At 46.0% G+C, this 23,507-nt stretch overlaps 1 protein-coding gene across 1 annotated transcript in view; it reads right to left on the reverse strand.

Annotated features, from left to right (window-relative positions):
* Positions 1 to 345: 345 nt before the first annotated feature.
* Gfpt2 (glutamine-fructose-6-phosphate transaminase 2) overlaps positions 346 to 23,507 on the reverse strand; it is a 45,421-nt gene continuing 22,259 nt past the window's right edge. Inside the window, exons 8-19 of the mRNA XM_041664868.1 lie at positions 18,170 to 18,249; positions 17,544 to 17,661; positions 15,359 to 15,522; positions 14,893 to 14,988; positions 14,711 to 14,808; positions 14,116 to 14,236; positions 11,793 to 11,950; positions 11,438 to 11,552; positions 9,516 to 9,643; positions 6,560 to 6,727; positions 3,939 to 4,100; positions 346 to 1,233 (exon numbers count right to left, since the gene is read on the reverse strand). Of these exons, the coding sequence (XP_041520802.1) occupies positions 1,189 to 1,233; positions 3,939 to 4,100; positions 6,560 to 6,727; positions 9,516 to 9,643; positions 11,438 to 11,552; positions 11,793 to 11,950; positions 14,116 to 14,236; positions 14,711 to 14,808; positions 14,893 to 14,988; positions 15,359 to 15,522; positions 17,544 to 17,661; positions 18,170 to 18,249 (1,453 nt within the window). The 3' untranslated portion in view covers positions 346 to 1,188. The remainder of the gene's footprint in view (positions 1,234 to 3,938; positions 4,101 to 6,559; positions 6,728 to 9,515; positions 9,644 to 11,437; positions 11,553 to 11,792; positions 11,951 to 14,115; positions 14,237 to 14,710; positions 14,809 to 14,892; positions 14,989 to 15,358; positions 15,523 to 17,543; positions 17,662 to 18,169; positions 18,250 to 23,507) is intronic.

Here is a 23,507-nt window from a genome sequence, read left to right on the forward strand (position 1 = left end):
CATGAATGGGATCAGTGCTCTTAAAAAAAAAAAAAAAAAACAAGCCCCAGGAAGCTCACTAGCCTCTTCCACAGTGAGAAGGTACATGGATGTTCTGGTAGGAAGCAAGAAGCAGACTCTCCCACATACCAAAACAGCTAGTGCCTCAATCTTGGACTTCTCAGCCTCCAGGGCAATGATAAAATCCCAATAAAGATTAAACTTGGACACATTCAACTCGTATCCAAACTGTACCACAAATAATAGGAATGTCCCCACCAGACATGGTTCAGACCCTTCGGTGTAAGGAAAATGAGGTTAACCAAACCCAAACAAACAAGAAGGAAGAAAAGTTGCACTGTCTTTATTGTCATAAAATTGCATAGTACATTGATTGTGCACGCTTTTAAACAGAGCACGACAGCCCCCTCGAAACCACCTCTTGCATGGGGCTTTTCAGGCTGGTTTACTATGAGTAGGAAGCAGGGACCAAAGTGCTGCCTGGGCTTAAAAAAGGAACCATGATCTGATTAAGCAGAAGTCAGAGAGCTGAGGGTTTTGAGCCCACCCGAGAATACTGAAATGTTGAAAGAAGGGAAGACTTTAATTGAGCTCAAAGGAGGCATAGGAAGAGAGTAGAGGGGACTCACTGGTGTCAGGGGACAGGAATCAGGAGCAGCTTAAGGAGGGAAGGAAAGGAAAAAGAAGACAAAGGGCTCATGCCTTGTGCCCGGAACTGAGATGAATGACACTCGCCAGGAGTGAGCCCAGACACAGCATGCTGGGTATCCCAGCTGCACAGCCTGGGCATTTCCATGGCTACAGAAATCCACATACTAGAAAAATAACTTAAAAGCTATACAATCATCATTATAAATATTTCATCTTTCAAAACTAGCTAATGTTGGTTAAAAAAGGTTCACAGTTACTCCGAAGAGAGCGGTATCTCTATTGCACAGTAGTGGAAAGTCGGCTCTGGTCCCCGTGTGTAAACAATTCCTTCTCCTCAGTGACTTCAGGACACACAGAAACAGCATTTGCTGTAAGCAAAGCACTTGGGTACAAGGCACGTCAAAGCTGTCAAGCTCTACAGAGAGCACGAGGGACCCACGGAAGGCCCACTTCTTTTCCCATGTGGCACCTCGGCAGTTGGTTCAGGCCTTGAATCAGACTGCAGGTGATGATGGTCTTGTTGTGGAAGTTCAGTTCTCATTCCACAGTGACAGACTTGGCTAGGTTCCTGGGGAAGTCAACCTAAAAAGAAAGATGGAAAGGCAAAGGATGAAGCTCAGTAGATAGAGTCCTTGTTTAGCATGCGCAAAGGTACGGATTTCATCCCCAGCACCTCATAAATCAGACATGGGGGTACGCAGACTTGGAAGGCAGGAGATTTATAAGTTCAAAGCCAGCACCTATCACAAAGCAATTTGTTCAGTATCTCACGGGTGCCAGTAACATGCCGTTTCTTTCCAGTCACCTCTAACCAGAAGCCTGAACACCTCCATTTTGAAAGTGGATTCCTTACTGCAAGAGGCTTCCTTTAACTGTACAGCATTTACTTCACTTAGTAAACATCGGTCATGACTTGACCTGTGTCCTGTTGTGCTATTCAGATCTTTTACAGCAGCTTGGTGGGTGCTGTGAAAATGTCACTTTTCAGTCACAGGTATGGTGGTGCTCTCTTGTGATCCCAGCACTCAGGAGGCTGAGGGAGACAATCCAAGGCCAGCTTGGCCTACACAGCATAGCCTATTGAAATGCAAGCAGGACTGGAGATAGCCCAATGGGTAACACACTGGTCTCCCAGCACCTACGACAGATGGCTCACAACTGCCTGTATCTCCAGCTACAAGAGATCTGGGGCACCCTGCCATCACATAAGTTTATGTACAGGAAACCACACAAACACAGACACACAGACAAACACACTTAAAAACAAAACTTCAGTAAAAAGCAAATAAAATGAACAAACAAAAAATTTAATTTTTAGGATTATGGGGTATAACTCGGAGAGAGAGTGCACAGTCTATGTAAGACTTGATTGGCGCCGGGCGGTGATGGCGCACACCTTTAATCCCAGCACTTGGGAGGCAGAGGCAGGCGGATCTCTGTGAGTTCGAGACCAGCCTGGTCTACAAGAGCTAGTTCCAGGACAGGAACCAAAAGCTACGGAGAAACCCTGTCTCGAAAAATCAAAAAAAAAAAAAAAAAAAAAAAAAAGACTTGATTGGCCAGGCAATGGCGGCACATGCCTTTAATCCCAGCATTCAGGAGGCAGAGGCTGGTGGATCTCTATGAGTTCACAGCCAGCATGGTCTACAGAACAAGTTCTAGGACAACTAGGACTGCTACACTGAGAAACCCTGTCTCAAACAAACAAAGACTTGGTTTGACCACCAGCACTGGAAAATTTAGTTAATGAAAAAAAAAATCACATTTTTGAAAGGATACACATGGATTTCTCAAGACCTGTTACTTTATAGAGACTGAGAAGGAAATATTAATTGAGGATGGGTAAGAAAGTGAGCTTCCACTTGGTCTGCAAAAAGATATTTTATAAAATGTATAGCTCAATAAAAACAATGAAAAAAGAAAAAAAGGGTATTTTTCTCTTTGCCAAGAAAAGAGAAAAAATATACAACAAACAGTTACCAAGTGTCAATTTGATGATATACATTTAGGTGTCTGAGATACTGTTCTTTGTACTGCTACAGTTTCTAAGTCTCTCAAAACTGTAGCTGGGCGATGGTGGCGCACATCTTTAAACCCAGCACTTGAGAGGCAGAGACAGGAGGATCTCTGAATTTTTAGACAGGCCAGCCTGGTCTATATAGCAAGTTCCAGGATAGCCAGAACCACACAGAGAAACCCTGTCTCAAAAAAAATCAAAAACAAAACAAAACAAACCTGTAATACAGCATCTTTTTTTTTTTTTTTAACACAGTGAATTGTGTTCTCACACATTTGCTGGTGAGATCATAAATTGACTCTTTTCTGGGGCGTAATTTCGATGTCAGCTGTCTCAAAATGTCAAATCATTTTCTCCACAATGATAAACCTTAAATGTGGGGCAAAGATGTGCATACAAACATGTTCACTGCGGTGTTATGGATAAAATGAAAAATTGGAAACAGCAGACTAGTTTAGCAATTGTTCAGAAAATCATGTATACAATGGCAGCCACAGAGATGTGTCAGTGGTTCAGAGTGCCTTGTTCCACCAGAGGCTCTGAGTTAGGCTCCCACATCAGTGGCTCACAAGCCCCTGCATGTTAGCTCCAAGGGGATCTGATGCCCTCTTCGGGCTTCTGAGGGCACTGCAAGCCCTCAGAACACACATAGACATATAAATAAAAATTTCAAACTAAAGATTTCAATACAACTAAATGTTGTACATAACAAATTCATAGAGATGAATAAAACTTAATAGAAATAATACAGGGGAGAAACACAATTTTAACTTTGATAACAATATTAAAGTTTTTGTTGCTTTTTCTTTTTGTATTTCAGTCTCTATGCAGCATAGGCTGCTTCAAGTTTGTAATTTCCCTGCTTTAGCCTCCTGAGTGTTGGCCTTCCAAGTATTCTCCATCAGATATGGCTTGAATTTTTTTTTAAATTTGTTTGTACAGGAGAAAGAATTGAATGAGATATTAACTGGATTGAGCAACACTGCCTCTGGATGATGGTTTATTTTTTTGCCGTTCTTGAGGAATCTAAACAACCTTAAAATGAAAGTTACTTTAAATGACATTATGTCTCTGATTACTATTTAATCCCAAAAAGCATTTGAAAAAGCAACTTCACTGTTACATATGTAAGGTACATATCTATGCATTAAAATGGTACCATGTGCCCCATAAATATGAACAAATGTCAATAAGAAATAAAAATGCATCGATATAAAGGAACTTTGCTTCCTGTTCCTCTTTGCTGTGCTTATGCAAATTTTAGACTTACATCATAGCCTCGGAGGACAGCCAGGTGGAAGGACAGAAGCTGGAGCGGAATCACACTCAGGATGCCCTGGAGACAGTCAACCGTGTGGGGCAGTTCAATGGTTTTATATGCGAACTTGGAACTCTCAGTGTCATCCTTGGAACACAGTATGATCGGGCGGCCCTAAAGCAGAGAGAGAGGTTCAAGGTAATGTGTCTCTGAAAGAAGCAAACCCTCTCTGGCATCCCACAGAGTTTCTGGAACTTTCTGGAGTCAGCATTACTGTTGTGATACTATTAATCCTTTGACTTTGCTAGAATTACCGGTGAGGTGGTGGGCATGCGTGCCACATGGAAAGGACAGTGTGTGGTGCTTCTTGGGGGTGCTTCTTCTCCTTCCCTGGTCAGGTGCCTGCACTTGGTACCATCATTCAGGATTCATTTGTGCCTTTTCCTGACCTACTCCTAACTCTAATGGGCCTCATGATCCAGCGATGGAAATAAAATCACAAAGATGAATTGCGGATAAATGCCACAGGGGCAATAAAACATGAGTGAGAGGTATTAGTAAGTTTTGTTGTGTGTTAGCATTGACTGCCTCCAAGCACATTTGTGAGGAGTTATCTAGGTTATGCTAAGTGAGGTGGGATAACAATCCTGAAAGTGGGTGGCACCATTCCCTGGGCAAGGGTCCTGGCCTGTATAGAGCGTAAACTGAAGGCAGGAAAATGCCGCTTGCCTGCCTGCTTCCTCAACCTTTGCTACCATGACAGACCCTTGAGCCATGAGCCCAAATAACTTCTTAAATTGCTTTCATCAAGGTATTTTATCAGAGCAACCAAGAAGTAACTAGGATGTCTGGAAGGACAAAGCCAGGCCAGCTAGGTCTAAATAGTAAGTTCAAGTCAGCCTTGGCTACACAGAAAGAGCTACGTAGCTCTTCGCATTGGACTATGAAGCTATTTACGTTGAAGCCTTTCCCCTACCCGAAAAACAATAGGAAGAGCCTATTGCCAATGCAAAGGCTCAGAGAAAAGAAGGAGCTTGGCATGAGTGGGAATCAGAGCAGGGAGAAGACCTGGAACTCAGTGGGACGTGGTAAGGGGCCGTGTAATGTAGAATGAGAGAGAGGTCACTTCAGTCTTATGGGAAGCTGTGGTGAGAGGGTTTTCAGCAGAAAAGGACACAATTGTGTTTTTATACTAGTATCCTTTTTCTTTCTTCCAGACAAGGTTTCTCTGTGTAACAGCCCTAGCTGTCCTGGGACTCACTTTATTAACCAGGCTGGCCTTGAATTCAGAGATCTGCCTGCCTCTGCCTCCCAAGTGCCAGGATTAAGAGTGTGTACCACCCCCACCTGGCTTAGTTCACTAGTTTTATACTAACTTTATAGGCTAGTTTTTACACTAACAACTATGCTGAGATACGTGTGGCAGTGGCATCTTACCGGATTTCACCTACCTGTACCTTCATGAGTCTGAGTGCTCTCTACCCTCCTGTCCTCCTGTCCCCGTGAGGCCCGTGAAAAATGTATCTGGCTGCTTAGTTCCTGGGAGGGAGCCAATCTACCTTTGGACTTGGAGCAATTAGAAGTGCTACTGCTCACGGTGGACTCCCTGCGCCATGCTTGAGTTTACTGCAATCACGATTACTCATGATAGACCATAAGAGGTTTCAGGATGGGGACTGACCACGCCAGAAAGGTAAACGATGGTTAGAAAGTTGAAATTTGCATCACTAAGAACAGAAGCAGGGCAGGAGAGCACGTTCCACCTATGTCTGCTTATGAAACCACAAGGAAAGTCTTGAAGTCACAAGGCCAAGGGAGCACGCTGGTGACACCCGTCAATGTACCTGAAGGGGGCCTCACTCTAAGACAACAGGAGCTGCCCATCTGCAACCTTCACACTATGGCTTTTTCTTCTGGGGCAGGTCCTAATTTGAATCCTTTATAATAATACTTTAATAATAAATATTGCCCTTTCCTAGGTTCTTTGAGTTGTTCCAGAGAATTACTGAATATGAGGGATTTGGGGAATCCCCAAATTTGCAGCCAGTCTGAGGTTTGAGTCCCCCATAGCTTGTGGGTTTAGATGGGAGGGCAGTCCTACGAAGGACTGTGTACTTACCCTGTGAAGTCTGACTTAACTCCAAAGTTAGCATCAGAATTGCATTAACAGAAACCCTGGAGGGAAGCTCCACCCCTAGAATGCTGCACCTCCTGTCCCAGTCCTAGGATCCAGAGCAGCTCAGTGACAGTCTGGTCACTGGCCCTCCTTAAGGAGCTGGAGAATATGACCTCAGGCTCTCTGGTTCCCTGCTAAATTTGTGTGGTATTCAAAAGGGCGCCCAAAGGGCCAGTGAGATGGCTTAGTGGATATATGCTTCTGCCAACAAGCCTGAAGACCTGAGTTCCTGCCCAGAGCCCACTTGATGGAAGAAGAGAACCAATTCCTACAAGCTGTCTCTGGTTCCCATACATCTGCCACCGCACGTCCATGCCCCTATTCCACATTAAAAGATAAATGAAAACAAAAGGGGACAGGACAGAGTGTGGTCACACCCGCAGCAGCAGTCAGCGAGATAGGCATGTGTGATACAGAACAGGTAAACAGGGACCCTGGTCCGCAGGAGAGGCCTCACCTGGCGGGCAGTGACCTGCTGCAGGGCATTCTGGCATTTGGTAAAGCAAGGATCCTTCATGATGACCATGATGACCGGCATCTGCTTGTCGACGAGGGCCAGGGGTCCGTGCTTCAGCTCTCCAGCCAGGATACCTTCTGAGTGCATGTAGGTTATCTCTTTGATTTTCTATGGAGACACAAGTTGGGATCAGTGTCACACTGGGGAGACAGGGGGCTGCAACAGAGAAGACAGGGACAGAGGGATGCTGGGAGAGGGAGTTACTCTAGGGTAAGAACTAAGGTCAGCTATGCGAATGGGTGCGTAGATGGGCCAACAGCATCATGGGAGAGAGGATGGGCTGCTGTCCGGAGCTTGAACAAGGTTGCCCAGGTAGCATCTCTCAGCCTCCAGGAAGAACAGTGACACCTCTCTTCAGTTTCATGCACAGTCATGTACCCAGACAGAATGTTGGAGTCAGTCTAGCCTGCCTTCACCCCACCCCCACTCCCTTGACAAGCCGCTTGGCCTTCCCAGTTACCACAGATAATGGTGGCATTGTATTCTTAGATATGCTCTTATTCAATTAGACGGCTAACCATTCTCCCAATTTTAGATCCTTAATCACGTCTGAACAGTTGTTTAGACTGACTTATCAAGTAAATTCCCATACCCCTATTATGTGAATTTCCCCCACTTTGTCCAAGTAGATCCATTTCCATTTGCTGTGAGGTTTTCATCATTGCACCAATGAGAATCTTAAGGGAAAGATTCCTCCACTTATCCAGAACTAGTTATTTGGGTCAGGCAAACCCCGTGAGGAACGAGGCTCCTCCTTGGAGACTACAGACAGCTGGCATGCTGGCCTCCCAGGAACCACACAGGGGCCATTGACTTGTGCCAGCAGCAGCCTAGACATGCCTTTCTTCGCTCGGAGACCAACTTGGCGGCACAACTGAATGCATATCTTTCATCAGCAAGGCTGGGCCACCGCAGCTGACCCCCACCGCCGGAGAGCAGAACTATCAAGGGACTGAAAGTGTACCCCACCCGGGCTTTGCCTCTCCTGTGCCCCTGTTCCTTATGGGAGCCGGACTCTTGTAAGTGACCCGAGTTCACAGTGCAGGGACTGACTGACGCTGGGAAATGCACCAGGGGTTAACCTTCATAGCCAACTTGGTGGGATTGAAAATTTCATAAAAGCAAACTTCTGGGAATGTGCGAGAAAGTGTTTAGGTTGGCTTAACGGAGGTGCGGAGACCCGCCCTAAGTGTGGGTGAAATGGGTCCATGGGCTGGGATCCTGGACAGAATAAAAAGGAAGCTGGACGTCAGCATCTGTCTCTCCCTGCTCCTTGAAGACACAGTGTGACCAGCTACCTTCAGCTACCCCCAAACTGAGAGCCAAAAAAACACAAACCCTTCCTTTCTCAAGTTGCTTTTTGCCGGGCAGTTTATCTCAGCCAGGAGAAAAGCAGCTGACATGTTTGGTCTCTGTTCCTTTTAGCATGTAGTCCCTAATCTTTACAGTGTTCATAGTGAGAGGTGACTTTCCTTGCTAATGAGAGCAACAGGACAGGTCTCTCCTATCTAGAGCAGCGCTGGTGTAGAGAATTGGAATTTCCAGCTTTACGGCAATCCATCCTTGTCGGGTAGACACGGGTTGAAGGCTAAGTTCATCACCAGTGGCCGATGACTAAATCAATTAAACCTATGTAAGGAAACCTCCACAAAAACACAAAAGGACATCTGGGAAAGCTTCTAGATCGCTGAATAAGTGGTTCCAGGAGATTGGCCTGATCAGAGATGATGGTGAAACGCCACATCCCTTCCCGGACACCTTGATCTCTTCCTGCATCTGGGGTTCATCAGTACACTTGGTCGTAGTCTTTACAATGAGGGAGTCATATAAGGAAAGAATTAATCTGCAGAAGATGCATGTGCTGGAAGCTGGCACTCAGAGGTCAGTTTACTCCCAGCTACAAACATCTGCAACACTCCATTGACTGGGTACGCTAAGGAGGGGAGCCAATATATCCTCGGCACTCCTGCCCTGGTTCCCTTTAATCTCGTAAGGCATTCCGGTCGATAGACAGCAAACTGATAGTGAGAGATGCGGAAGCCCAGGAGCCAGCTTTGCCAGCCTTCAGCGGCCCTACACTTCCAGCGCCTTGTCTCAGCCCTCCCAGCTTTCTCTCACATCGCTAATTTATAGTCATGGGGCAAAATAGGTAGTCATCATTTTTTTTTTTTTAAAATTCAGGCTTACTGCTGCGGGAATGCAAGCTCTTCCCCCTTTGGAAGTTTGAGATTTACAAGGAAGATCTATAGAGATCTCGCAATTTCCAACTGCCAAAATCCTTCCCACATAGGTTGCTTCTGGTAGTGGACCCGAATTTGATTTTACTTCCTCTATGCAATCTGTGTGTATAGAGGTGTGTGTGTGTGTGTGTGTGTATAGAGGTGTATGTGTGTGTGTGTGTGTGCATACCTTGATGTCATTCCTCAAGATCCACCCACTTTGGTTTCTGATACATGATCTTTTATTGGAACCTGGTGCTCCCCAAGTCAACTAGACTGGCTGATCAATGAACCGCAGAGATCCTCCTGTCTCTATCTCCCCAGTGCAGGGATTACAAGCACATATCAGCTTTTTTTTTTTTTTTTTAACATATAGAGTCTCAGAGGCCAGGCACTTGAGGAAGCTTCACCCAGTGCCCTTTTCCCCTCTCCCCAGGAGACTGAGAACTCCCTGGAGACAGATAACCTACTTCACTTATTTCTGTGACTCCGAGGTAAGAGGCAGCACTCAATGCAGGCCCATTAGGGTGGCTAGTGGGTTTGTAAACCCTTCCCTTCCAACACTGCGCCCTGCCCTCCTTTCCCACTGGCTTCTTACAGCATCTCCTAAACCTGCCTCCTTGTTGCTCTGGGAAACTGTGTTACTGGAAGTAGAGGCTGGGCAGAGAGGGACTCACCAAGGCTCCTTCCAGGCATGTGGCATAGTTATATCCCCGTCCCATCACCAGGAGTGACCTTTGTGTGTAGAGCTCCAGGGCCAGGTCATGGATCTTCTCATCCAGAGACAATACTTCTTTGATCAGCTCTAAGCAATGCAAAGAGACAAGGGCGAGAGCCTGTCATTCTGACTTCCAAACATCCACAAGGAAAATCATTGGCTCTAACAAGGTTTAGAAACTTATCCTGCTCAGGAGACACTGCTTCCATGCATTATTTACAAGGGCTTTAAACTTAGTTCTGCCATAACTTGGGATACTGGCCAGAACCTTGTCAGCCTGGCAGTTCCTGTTTGTGTGAGTATGCTTGTGAATATCTATCTGTAAGGTAGGCTGTAAGCTCTCATTTCCAGCTCCATGTCAACAGGAAGTAAACCAAGAGCCAGAGTAATGAAATCACCCCCTGGGAAGACACCAGGACTGAAATTCCAAATTAACTCCTCAGTTCCTTGCCCTGGGAGGGGGCCCAAGGCAAAGCCAGGGTAAGCCAGACCTGTTGTGCTCAAACTTCCTGGTCCTGGGACTCTATTTATACTCTTGCTAATTACTGTAACCTCAAGAGCCTTTGTTCTTCTGAGTTATAGCTCTCAACAGTTATTGAATTTGAAGATAACACTAATCAGCTAGGCAAGGTGATTTATGCCTTTAATCCCTGCACTCGGGAGGCAGAGGCAGATGGATCTCTGTGAGTTCCAGGATAGCCTGGTCTACAGAGCGAGTTCCAGGACAGCCAGGGCACCCTGCCTTGAAAAACAAACAAACAAACAAACAAAAACTTTAAAAGTACAGCGTCATTCACTGGAAAAAAATCATTGGAAAGTAGTAACAGTAATAAGCCTATAATGATAAATTTTCAAAAAATGAGTGAGAATGATATTGTTGGGCATCTTTTAAAAAAATTGTTACATGTATTTGTGTGTATGTTCATGCACACACACACAATTGTGTGTAGAAATCAGTTCTTATACCATGTGGGTTTGTGGGATCAAAGTGGGGGGGGGGTCTAACTTGGCAGCAAGAGCCTTTACCTATTGAGTGATCTTAGCAGCCCAACAACTTTATGTGGTGTTAGTGTCTGACTTTTTGATAAGAGAGTTGACACCAATCTGCTTCTGCGTTTGAACTGCTGTGATTTTTGTCACTGTTACTGGAGTACAGGAATGCAACCAGGCCTTACAAAGATTGGTCTTTGGAAAAGGGAAAGGTTTTAAACGCCTTCAACTAATTAGGAGTGTTCTTTGATTCTGCATCAGACAAGAAGGAAGTTTCAAGAAATGATGTCATACAAAGGCTCGGAGATAGGCAAATCTAAAAATGGACGAGTTTAGTTACAAACTTTATTTTACAAATCACCTTGTTAAAAGTTGTCAACTTCTTAGTTGGAAGGAAGGAAGGAAGGAAGGAAGGAAGGAAGAAAGAAAGAAAGAAAGAAAGAAAAGGAAAAACTTCAAATCTGGGAATTGGCTAAGTAGAGACAAGCTTTCCAAATTCTAAATGATGGTTGAAAATTTGACCTTTGTTATTGGCAACAAGTACTGTTGTTTGTTTCACTTGCGAAGCCGGGCTAACTAACTTCCTTCATTTTAAGGTAAACATCCGCAAGAATCGCAGCTTTTGCTATTTACTGACGGGCAGTCAGGAGAGAGGGAGGAGGCCCTGGAGTTCTGCTGACAACTGAGGCTTTAAACCTTGGCCTAGGAGGATTTACTGGGCAGTTTGGGGAGGGGGGGAGGGGGGAAGAGTAGGATGTATCATTGGCTAGAAAGATCTAGAAGGAGAGTCATTTACAGCATCCTTTATATGAGAGTAAAGGAAGAGAGAGACCCAAAGGAGCTCGGTGAATTTGAATTTGAAAATATAGAAAGCCACATTCTGGGACTTACCAGGTAAAGATCTGAGACCCCGGATGATCTCTTTCCTCCTGTTCTGTAGAGAAATTCGGTCTTCAGACATCATCAAACCAAACATCACCAGGGAGATAAACTGGCTGGTGTAAGCCTGAGGACGAAGGAGGGGGACCGTGAAGACTTCAGCTCAGAGGTGCTTAGGAGATAGGACAGCTAAACAGCATGGACAAAGACAGGGAAAAGACAGAATGGCAAATCGGAGATGAGGAGAGGAAGGGAGAGAGCGGAGGGGACAAGAGCCAAGGTACCAAGGTGCAAATTGCAAGGGCACCCATCTCTCCAGCTGACACCACCACCCAGATTCTCCCTGGAGAACACAAACATCTCGTACCTTGGTGCTGGCCACCCCAATCTCCGGCCCTGCATTGATGTGGACACCACAGTCAGTCTCTCGGGAGATGGAGCTGCCCACAGTGTTGGTGATGCCCACAGTCAGCGCCCCGCGGTCCTTACAGTATCTCAGAGCCAGAAGTGTGTCTGCAGTCTCTCCTACAACACGGGGATGTTATCAGCCAGTGTCTGCAAGTGCAGGTGCTGCTAGGCCAGCTAGAACCCTCTCCTCGTCTCCTCCCTGCCTCCTCATTCACCCCTCCTCCTTGCCCTGCTTAGACATTCAAAGCCTGGCCAACACTTGAAATGAAAGTAAGGGTTCAACATCCTTCCCGTTGTCTCTTAGATTGAAGATCTCATTACTCTTTATGCAGCAAGCACGTTCTTATTCCATTTCTTTGAATCCTTATGTCAACACCACGGAGGCCTCGGTCCCCACTTCCCTTCGGGATGAGGAGCCCAGAGAAATGAGACTCGTTATCTCCAACCAGGCCTTGCAATTGGCTTGGAATGCCGTTCTGGGACTCTAGGCTGCCTGGGTCGGATTTGCTGAGGTATAACCATTGAAAAGCAAGACTGGCCACATGGTGCTTCTCAAATAGAACTTGCTTGATGGAAACATTTCTTGCAATTTCCCAGTGTAGACTCAAGTAGTTTTTCTAATTAGGCCACCTCAACAGCATACACCGGTACTGACTCCCGATTTGCCAGTTTTAAACGAAAGCAATAAGAGGCCGATATAAAATCGAACCCAGTGAATTCTCAACCTTCTGATTGTGCCATCCACATGGTCCCTGCTCTTGACTGTGTTCAACTTAGCTCCTGACCTGTCCCCCAAAACTGGTGTCACCAAATGCTTCCAGATGGTCTAACTCCCCTCTTCCTTTTTCTCTTTAGACAGCTGGGTTTCCAGCACAGGACTTGAAGAAGTCAGCATCGGTTAGAAAAGGTGGGAAGAAAAGGAAAAAGATGGAACTACCTGCATTAGTCCCAATCTCGGGTTTTGGTAGCTTGCTGTTTGCTTAAATCTCCTTTAAAAACCGAATACTTCCGTCCATAGACCTATGGGCTGCCCCGTACTGTCTTCATGTGGAATCTACCCACTTTTCTGTTACTTTCCCTACCTAGTCATGAACTGCGTTAAGGCTCTGATGGGAAGGTCAACCCAGAGGCAGTCAGTCAGTCAGTGGGATGATGGATATGCCTGCATTAGTTTTTTCTCAGCTTGTCGCGAAAATGGAAATGGTATTTGGTATTAAAAATTCAAAAGGGAAGCAATACTAAAATCCCCCCTAGGATGTTAGAATAGTATGGCCAGTTTCCAGTAGTGATAATGACATTCTGGGCTTAGGCTCTGTCATCTTTGTCTCACATTCCCAATTATCTGTGGAGACAGCTGTCACATGATGCTCAGGATTGGGAATAACTTCCAGATGGTCCAGAAGAGGAGACGGGTGAGTTGCACACAGGGATGACCCTTCACTGGCTTGGTTGGTAATGTCTAAGGTTAGATGACTCATTATATGAATATTCCTACTTTTATAAAGGTTTGGAATTCACCAAAATCGAAATATTCCACAAAACCTCTTTAAATCTCTAGGTGTGACTCCAAGGCTCTGGCTAAGCTGAAGTACACCTTTACCTGGTGTGAGGAGGACGTCCAGGTAAGTCTCACTCAGCTAAAGGAAAGCATTCCCTACCCCTTAACCAGAACCGTGTCTCTCCATGCGCTCCATGCCTCCCCCTGCTGGACAGTGTGGACACTGCACATAACAGACCTGCAGAGCTTGGACACAGAGCCTACTATGGAGTGAATAAATACAAGGATGGGACTCTCAACCCAGTAGAGTGGAGATTTTTCTTTCTCCTCTAAATTAAGCCCGGGAAACACTTAGGGGCACATTTGCGAGCATTCTTGGAAGACTTAAAATAGCAGGGCACACCAACTTCTCCGAAATCTTGCAGCGAGCTCCATGGAATCTGCTGTCATGGGACATCACCCATGCTGAGGAGGGCGATCCCTTTGAGTCACCCATGGTCCTGTAAGTAACGTCAGTAACCTCACTGGCTCACTAAACTAGCCTTGAGTGGAATCATTTTTGCCTGTCCTGTGGAGCAAAAACATGTTTGGTCACATTTCCCCAGGACAGCTCACACAGCAGGGTACAGTGTTGCTGGTAACAGACGCTTTTAAGGGTTTAAATGACCCAGTGTGTGAGAGCATTGTGGTACACGGCGGAAGAAGAGGGAGGGTGATGTTGTCTAGAGAAGAGAGGTTGGAGATGAGCCAGTGGAAACCTGGCCATGCTGTCTGTCTCCCTTACCTGATTGGCTTATGAAGAAGCAAACATCATCCCTGAACACAGGTGTGTTCCTGTCCAGAAAATCACTGGCAAGTTCAACCATCACAGGGAGCTCGGTCAGTTCCTCTAAAACTTGCCGTGTCTGAAGCCAAAAAGAATAGACCCTGAATGCCAGGCACACCTTTAATCCCAGCGCTCAGGGAGGCAGAGGCAGGTGGATCTCTGTGAGTTCGAGGCCAGCCTGGTCTACAAGAGCTAGTTCCAGGACAGGCTCCAAAGCTACAGAGAAACCCTGTCTCGAACCTCCCCCGACCCCCCAAAAAAAGAATAGACTCTGAAGTCAGAGATGGGCTTTATAGGGACACTGGGCACTGGATTTCAAAGACAGTTTATGACATGGTCCCTTGCTGTCCCAGTGGTACGGGAGCTTCAGCCACTCACAGGCCACCTTGCTGGAAGAAAGGACCCAGTACACTTCTCAAGGTGGCTCACAGGAATGAGTCCAAGGACTTGGTCAAATCCAGAGGCCAGTGTATTATAGCACTGTGATCAGCATCTTGGTCTTGGCTGCTGTTAACCTCCCAGGACTACCTAAGGTCTGGTGGGTTGCACTTACAGCCACAGCAGCGTGGTAGCTGGTTCCACAGCCAATCACAATGAGCCTTCGGCATCGTCGAATCTCCTTCAAATGGTCCTTCAGGCCACCCAGGAGCACTGCAGGACACGAGGCAGGGTATTAATGTCAACTCTACATAGGCCTGCATTCAGCGGAGCAAGACATGGACAGGGACTTCCCACCTGTGTTGGTCTCAAAATTCACCCGACCTCTCATGGTATTAAAGACTGATTCCGGCTGCTCGAAGATCTCCTTCTGCATAAACGCACTGAAGTTACCTGGCCAGGGAGACATCGCCTAGGTAAGTAACTCTAATTTAGATAGATTTTTTTATACCTTAACTGTTAACCAGGAAAGCATAGGAAAAGGCTTAAAATGCTGTTGCTTTGTGATTTTTCTGACAAGATGTCACCATGCCATAGGGCTGGTATTTCCCACAAAGCCCCCCAAAGATTTTAAAGAGTGTCTGCAGGTGTCTTCCTGTCTTATGCTATGGATACAAACCAGATGAAAGCGGGTCAGATACAGTGACCATCCAGTTCACACATTAGACCCTGCAGTTTCGAGGACTTGGGGCCTCTCGATCCTCTGACTGCGGAGTGCCTCCTCTTCAAGGCAGGTGCGCAGGGACTCCTGGAAGATACCTGCCTTTCATTATCTGCTGCAGTTCCATCTGCAAGGTCTGGATGGCTCTGGAGGGGTCATCACTAGCTGAGCGCTTGATTCGGTGAATGGAGAGTTTCCCATCAGCCACTGCGGCGATGTCATCATCTTCCAAGAAGATGACCCGGTTGGTGTGTTCTATGATGGCACTGGAAGGAGGGAGAAAAGACATCAGAGTTCATGTTCCACCTCTCAAAGTTACAAGGCGGCAGCCACTTGCTATTTCTCAGACATGGGATCTTTATCATTTTAGGCATTACAGTAAAAAGATTCACAGGCAAGCCCCCTCCCATACTCTACACGTCTCTCCCCCATTAATTATTTTGAATTCTAACCTTAATGTTTAACCCAGTAGAGAATGTATGGAAACACACCATTTCTTCAGCAAACATTTTACATGTATCTCTTAAATCTTAAGGGCTAAATTTTAACCTATTATAATACCAACATTCTTTTCACACTTAACAATTCATCTCCAAATCATCAAGTATCTAATGTGTTCAAATCCCCCTCTCCCAGAAAATCTAATGGATGTCTTTTTATAATTGGTTTCTTCAAATAAGGTCATGGCACCTTTGGAGGGGTTGGGAAAATGTACACTATTCTGATTATAAAGCAAAAGAAATAAGCGCTTGGACATGTTATAGCATGTGTGTGGAGGCCAGAGGGACTTACAGGAGTCGCCTCCCCCCTTCCAGCACGTGGGTTTGAGGATCATCCTGGCCGCGAGAGCCTGAACCCATGGAACCATCTCTCTCGCTCAGCACTTGAATCTTAAAACTATACCGTTTACAAAGACAAGTTTCTCCTCATATAATAGACTTTGCTAATAAAGAACAACTAATAAAATAGTTCGTGGATTACTAGTTATGAGTGACTCAAGTCAAGGGTCTTGAATGGCTGTTGAAACCAAGAGGTGACAGCTGAGAGGATCTCCAGCCAATGAATAGGACTTGAGCCTCTGATTAAGTACAGAGAGAGAACTGATGGACTGGTATGTGCCTTCTGATGGAAGGACACACTACCACACATGTAATCTCGCCAAAACCTGAGTGACATCTAACTTCTAGACGCTCGCTGCCCCAGCTGGCTTCAACTCTCAACCTGGCCCAGCCTAGAGTCACCTGAGAAGGGAGGGAGCTCTAACGGAGGGATCACCCAGACCAGATGGGGCTGTGGGTGTGTGTCCGAGGGAGGTTGTCACGATTGTTAATTGATGGAGGAGGCTCCTCCCACTATGGGCAGCACCATTCCCTGGGCAGGTAGTCCTGGGCAGTGTAAGAAAGCTAGCTAGGTAGGAATCAGCAAGTGAGCCAATGAGTAGCTTTCCTCCATGGTTTATACTTCAAGTACTGCTGGAGTTCCTGCCCTGCCTTCCGTTGAGGATGGAAAGTGACCAGAAAGGATGAGCTGAAAAACACTTCCCCTCCCCTCCGTTCCTTTGGTTGTCGTGCTTGTTGCAGGCACAGAATGAAACGAGAACGCTTGCCGGTGCTGAGAGGCTTGGTTAAGACTCTACAGTGCTTAATCATAGGAGAAGCTTCTAGAAGGAATGAGGTAGGCCTGGTCCCTGCTGACAGCTCGGTGTGACTGCTGCGAAGTGAGATTCCCACATCTTTATTCTCTGGGAAGCTGCCAGTATTGGTTCTCACAGCTTGTCAGATGGCTTTAAACGGGTGTAATTATTTTGCCTATGAACACTATTTCATCTCCCCCCTCCCCCGGCATCCCTGCCTTTTCTAATTTTAGAAACACCTGTGTCACTGACTATAAGGTAAGAGCTCACTGGTTTGAGCACTTCTACAAAACAAGGACTTCAGCCAGTTACAATGCCCAGATACCACCTACAGGTAACCAAAATCTGTTCCAAGTTGTAGCTCTCTAGTTTTCCCTCACCCCACTCTCTCTTTTCCCCTTTCTCCCCCTACCCCAACTTTTCTTTCCCTGTGCCTGTGTACCTCTAAAATTTAAAATATCTCAGAGTGGTGAGGTAGCTCAGTGGGTAAGGGTGCTTGCCACTTGCCACCAAGTCGGACAACCTCAGTTCAGGCCCGGGGAGAGATTCAACTCCTACCAGCTGATCTCTGACCTACATAGGTCCTCCAAGAGCATGCAGACAGTTAGTCTTTGGGTACACAGTCCCAGGGAAACAGTAAAGATGTTGAGCTACCTTGCATCCGAAGCAAAGAAGAACTCCACAGCTTTGTCGCCCACGGCGTGCAGACAGGTGGAGCTGTCCAGGCGCTTCATCCTGGTCTTACAGATATTCTTCACATTCTCGATATTGCCTAGTAAAGGAAAGAATGGGTTGCGAGTCTCAGCAGGCTGCTTCATTTGCATACCACGTGGCAAGGAACCCATTTTCCTCTTTTGAATGTCGTGTGGGAGAAATCTGCAATTTTTAGCTATGGCTGTGCGAGCCAAATCACGTAAAAGCTCCCCAAATAGCTCAGTAGTGCTGAAAGAGCATTTAAATGGCTGCGGTGGGAGAGAGCAAGGCAAACGAAAACAATCCAAAGAAGCTCGAATCAGGGCACGGTTACCATTCTCCCCAGCTGCCTGCTGCTCCCTCTATTTCTGTGCGGGTCTCAAAATATTCACAATGAAATGCTTTTTTTAAAGGATGGAGCTGAGTCTCCGTCCATTGCATGAGCATCTTTGAAACCCGGAGCCACACAGCAGCTGGGTCCAAGACAGAGTGTTGGGGGTGCTGACGGTATGGCTGCCCCCAGACAGAGCTGGCTGCAAGGGGGTGGCTACCCTGTAGCTGACTGCTGATGACTTCAGGGAACTCACATGTCCGATATAAGATGGGGATCTGCTCTGTGGAGAGTTTGTATTTGCTTCGTACCCCGATGAGCAGTGGGCTGCCTCTCCTGCGGGAAGAAAATATCAAGTGACCCATCACTTTGAGACCCCGGGATAGATGTCTTCCCAGCCTCTCAGTACGCCCTCCTTTCCCTGGACATCTGACCATAAGAGGATGTCTTCCAGGTTTGGAGCACGGACCAACAGACTGGCCATGGAGATGCCAGCTCCCTCATATCCTCTCCCAGGTATCTGACCAATTAGCCTGGTAACATGCTCTCCCCACTTTTATGAGATGTTGAGCTGTCGGGTCTCCAAATCCCCATAAGCAGCTAACCAACCCACATGGCTAGGTCTCAGGGGGTGGACATTTACCATGAGAGGAAAGCCTGGTGTACACAGAACATGGAAAAATTATATGCAAATACTGCACTATGCTATTTTATACAAGGGACCTGATTGTCTAGGGATTTTGGTATCTGGACAGGGTTTATTGCCAGAACTCCCAGAAACACAAAGGGAAAATGGTACTGTAGTCCGTGGGCTGCAAAGGGCGGTTTCCAGGGTAGATGTTGGCTTAAGTGATACCTAAGGGAAACTTAGAATCTTTGACCTGTACAAAGCGAGTTTTGTCACAAAGGGAACAGTGCAGGAATGACAGAAGCTGACATGGGTGAGGCCTTGGTGCCCAATCTGTCACCAACACCAGGTTCTCTGATTATCATGGGATTGAATCTTCAGTGCACACTTCACAGTATCTTTTTCCTGCTTACTACTGCTTTGGTCTAAGCTTGTTGAGGGTATTAAGTCATGATTTTTATTTATTTATTTATTTATTTATTTTGAGACAGGCTTTCTCTGTATAACGTCCCAGGCTGTCCTAAAACTCTCTTTGTAGACCAGGCTGGCCTTGAACTCAGAGAAATCCACCTGCCTCTGCTTCCCACGTGCTGGGATTAATTAAAGACGTGCACCACCACCATCTGGCTTTAGGTCATGATCTTAACGGCATCCTGCCTTCCAAAGGCAATTCTCTACTTTATCTTATAGATTATAGCACTCACATCAAACAAGTAGATCACTTTCATAATTCATACAATTTAGATCGCTGCATCTTAGAACCCAGGCAGGCAAAATTCCAGAACCTCAGTTCTTCACTACCCTCTGTCTCTCCATGCAGGATATGGTAGTACCACCTACAACTGAGTGCTGAGGAGATAGTTCAGCTGACCAAGTGGCTACCGCGAAAACCTCAGTCAGGACCCCCAGAAAGCTACTTAAAAGCGGAACACAATGGGTGGCGTGTACGTCCATAAGCCATGTGGCTCCTTGGAATTCATTAGCCAGCCAGCCTACAGCTGGATGGATGGGTGAGCTCCGGGTCCAATGATATCGTGTCTCAAAACATAGAGTGAAGGGGCTGGGTGGTGACTCAGTACTTAACAGCACGCACTGATCTTGCATAGGACCTAAATTTAGTCGCTAACACCCCCACGATGTCTCATCACTATCCACGAGTCCAGGTCTATTCCTAAGTCCAGATCTGATGCCCTCTTCTGACCTCTGACGGGAGCAGCCACACAAGTGGTACAAATACATCCGTGCAAGCAAAACACTCGCCGTACACGTAAAAGAGAAAACACCTGATGTGGACCTCTGGCTTCCACATACACGTGCACCCTCATGCACACGTGTACACACACACACACACACACACACACACACACACACACACACACCCTCCGGTGTAAGCCTGAAACTACAGACCGTGAACTCAATACACACACGGTCTTCATATGTATTCACATATGATAGTTCAATTTAGGTACAGTAACAGACTAACAACAACAACAAAATAAAAAAATAAGACTGAACCACAACAAAAGTTATTTTAAACTTTGAGTTGTCTGTTTCTGGACCTTGTTTGAGCACTGATAACTGAAACCTTAGCATGTCACACTTTAAATTGAGTGGGGGTGGGGAGGGGCTTCTGTAGCTAGTGTAAACTGGGTGCTTTCTTCTCCAACATGTTAACTGACTGGTAAGAAAACTCTGAATACACTTTGTTAGGACCACCGAAGGGTGTTTCAAGAATTTGACTTCAATAGAGCGGGCTAATATTTTTGTCTTGAACAATTTCTTTCTCATATAGACTGATGTGCTCTGTTAGTCTTTGAAAGTTTTGAAGAACAATTATCCATCTGAAATATATCTCTGTACATCTAAAAAACCTAACTAGCATCACTACAAGCTTAACTATTGTAGATGACTATCTATTAACTTGTATTTCTTAATTATACATTACATTTTTAAGTGAGCTGTACAAACAAACCTTAATCAAGAGCAGAAATATACACATAACAAAATTGAACTTAAATTTGTGTCAATAGACCAGGATCCGTACCCATGCAAAGTATCCATCTCTACAGCAAACCACTGTTTGTTAACAGTCTGGATCCAGCCCATGTGCAGGCATTTGCTGTGTCTGCCTGAATCAGACACACCCCTATTATTTCTTTAGCAATGACAGGCCTGTTTCTCATGAGCACTGACGTACTCAAGACCCCCCTTCTGATTTCTTGAAATAGGGGACAAAGTTCGGAAAGACTGAGGAAAAAGTGCTGAGTACCCTGACTATTATTGTATCATCCTTTGTTGTGTCTAAAACTAATCTGAGACCTTGTTCTGGGTCCAGCGAGGAGCTAGCTCAAATCGCTCGCAAATAATGATAGGGCTCACACACTGATAATAGTTCTTAGGGGTATCTGGGTTTGTGGGTAAGTGGCTCCCTGATCTTATTGTTCAGATCAAGCTCTCCTTTGAGGTGCAGAGACCCCCTGAGATGTCCCAAGGGCCGGCCTGGATGGCCCGGCCATCCATTACAGGCAATTTAGAGAACTCAGGCTTTATTGCTTCCTCGCTTCACATTCATTTGAAACAGTAATATCACGTTATAAGATTTTCAAGGGAGCTTCTAGATTTGATAGGGACCAGCTGGCATTTTATAATTCTATTCTATGATGTGATGAGATTATATTTCAAGTGACATATTAGTCCCTGCCCCAAGGTAAAAAGTAAGACTATGATAGATTCATCTGATTTTCTGGGTAGCTATTGTGACCATCTTCGAGGGACAGTCTCAGTCACTCTGATCAGGTCTCCCAGGGCCACATATATATTCTAAATGGCTCCTTTGTGCTTTTAGAATAAAGCCAGCAGCCCACGGGACACCAAGGTCCCTTAGAGCTGGGCTGCTTCTACCAGACCCTCCACTCACCCTCGCCAGTCAATTTCACGGGGCAATGTGTGTAACTGCTTGATTCACTACTGCCCCCAAGCCTAGCCCGGAGCAGGTATCAGTAAACATACATGGGGATGGGAAGTCCTACCTAGGAACCCTCTATCCTGGGAGGCGGGAGAGCCACACTTTCTGCTTATCCCTCCCTGTGTTGGTCCTGCTCCTGGGGAAGCAGTTACTACTCCCTGGTCGGAGTCAGTCTCAGACCCCTGGTCCAGTGGCCTTCCCAGTCCACCACAAAGCGGCACCACTCCCTGTCCTTCTCTGGCCTCTGGAGTAAACATCCTGAAAAGAGACTGGATGTCCCAAGGTCTCCAGAAACCTGCTCACAGTAAGGGTTCAACAAATATTAGTTGGATCTCTAGGTGAGCAGAGGATCAATCCATCTGAGTATAAAATAAAAGGATGACATTTAATCTAATTCTATGAATCTAATCAGCAATGACGTGCCTGAGACGGGCTCCAACAGAGGAATGTAGGGCCTGACCTGGACTTCTTAGGTGAATCCTGTTATGTCCCCACCACATAGGTGACAAGGAATGAGCTCTGGGCTTTTAAAAACTTTTTTAAAAATTGCATTATTAGTTTATCTATTTATTTGGTTTTTTTAAGACAGGGTTTCTCTGTAGCTTTGGAGTCTGTCCTGGAACTAGCTCTCGTAGACCAGGCTGGCCTCGAACTCACAGAGATCCGCCTGCCTCTGCCTCCCGAGTGCTGGGATTAAAGGCATGCGCCACCACCGCTTATTAGTTTATTTTGTGCATGTGGAGGGAGCTAGGGGTGGGGGTGCATGTGTGCCATGGTGTCTGTATGGGGTTAGAGAATACCCAGCGGGGACGATTCTGTCCTCCCACCACACGGAGTTCAGGGATTGAATTCCTCGGTCTTGGCCGCAAGCACTGGCACTTGCTGAGCCGTCTCACCAACCCTGGAAAGAACTAGATGTTGGATTCGTTTTGATCCATTTCATATTCACAATTGTTCATGCTCTGCTTAAAAGGGGTTCCTACATTAATTAGGATCTGAGCCCCCATACAACTTGGATCTAAACCTTCACACACTTTTATTATTTTCTGTTTTATTTTTATGGGGGGGGCAGTGTATGTGTGTGTGCTTGCGTGTGCATGGCCTTTCTTCTTTCTTTTCTTTCTTTCTTTCTTTCTTTCTTTTTTAGACAGTTTCTCACTGAACCTGAGCACTCCCCAGTTAGGTTCGACTGTGAGCTCCAGGGGTTACTGCCTCTGACTCTACAGTATAAGTGTGCACCACCATGGCCAGTAATAAATTAAAAAAAAAACTATCTTTTTTCATTTTATTATACCAATCCCAGTTCCCACTCCCTCCCCTCCTCCCATTCCTTCTACGTACCTCCCCGCACCCCCTTCCATTCACTCTTCAGAGAGGGTAAGGCACATTGCTTGGGGAAGGTCCGAGGCCCTCCCTACTATATCTAGGCTGAGTAAGGTATCCATCCAAAGAGAATAGGTTCCCCCAAAGCCAGTAGATGCAGTAGGGATAAATCCTGGTGCCACTGCCAGTGGTCCCGCAGTCTTCCTCAGCCATACAACTGCCACCCACATTCAGAGGGCCTAGTCTGGTTCTCTGCTGGTTCCCTCACTGTCAGGCCAGAGTTGGAAGGTTCCCATTAGCTCAGGTAAACTGTTTCGGTGGGTGTCCACATTAGGGTCTTGACCTCTTTGCTCATATTCTCACTCCTCCCGCTCTTCAGCTGCCTGTGTGTGCTGGGGATCAAACTCAAGTCATGCTTGAGCAGCAAGCACTTTAGTGACAGCTACATCCTCACCCCCAATACTTTTAGTTATTATTAAATTTCTACAATAAAATTAATTATTGGCGAGGGAAGCATGGGATAGCACGCACGGAGAAGTCTGTGGAACCAGTTCTTTTTTTTTACCTTTACGTGGATCCCAGGGATGAAACTCAGGTTGGAAGGCTTGCACAGTACCCAAAATATATTTTTAATATTAATTTGTTGTCAACTTCTAAGAATCTGGAGATTTCACATTA

Source organism: Microtus oregoni, unplaced genomic scaffold (genome assembly GCF_018167655.1).
Source record: "Microtus oregoni isolate MIOR12 unplaced genomic scaffold, Mior012 000015F_ref0000493, whole genome shotgun sequence".
NCBI classification, from domain to species: domain Eukaryota; kingdom Metazoa; phylum Chordata; class Mammalia; order Rodentia; family Cricetidae; genus Microtus; species Microtus oregoni.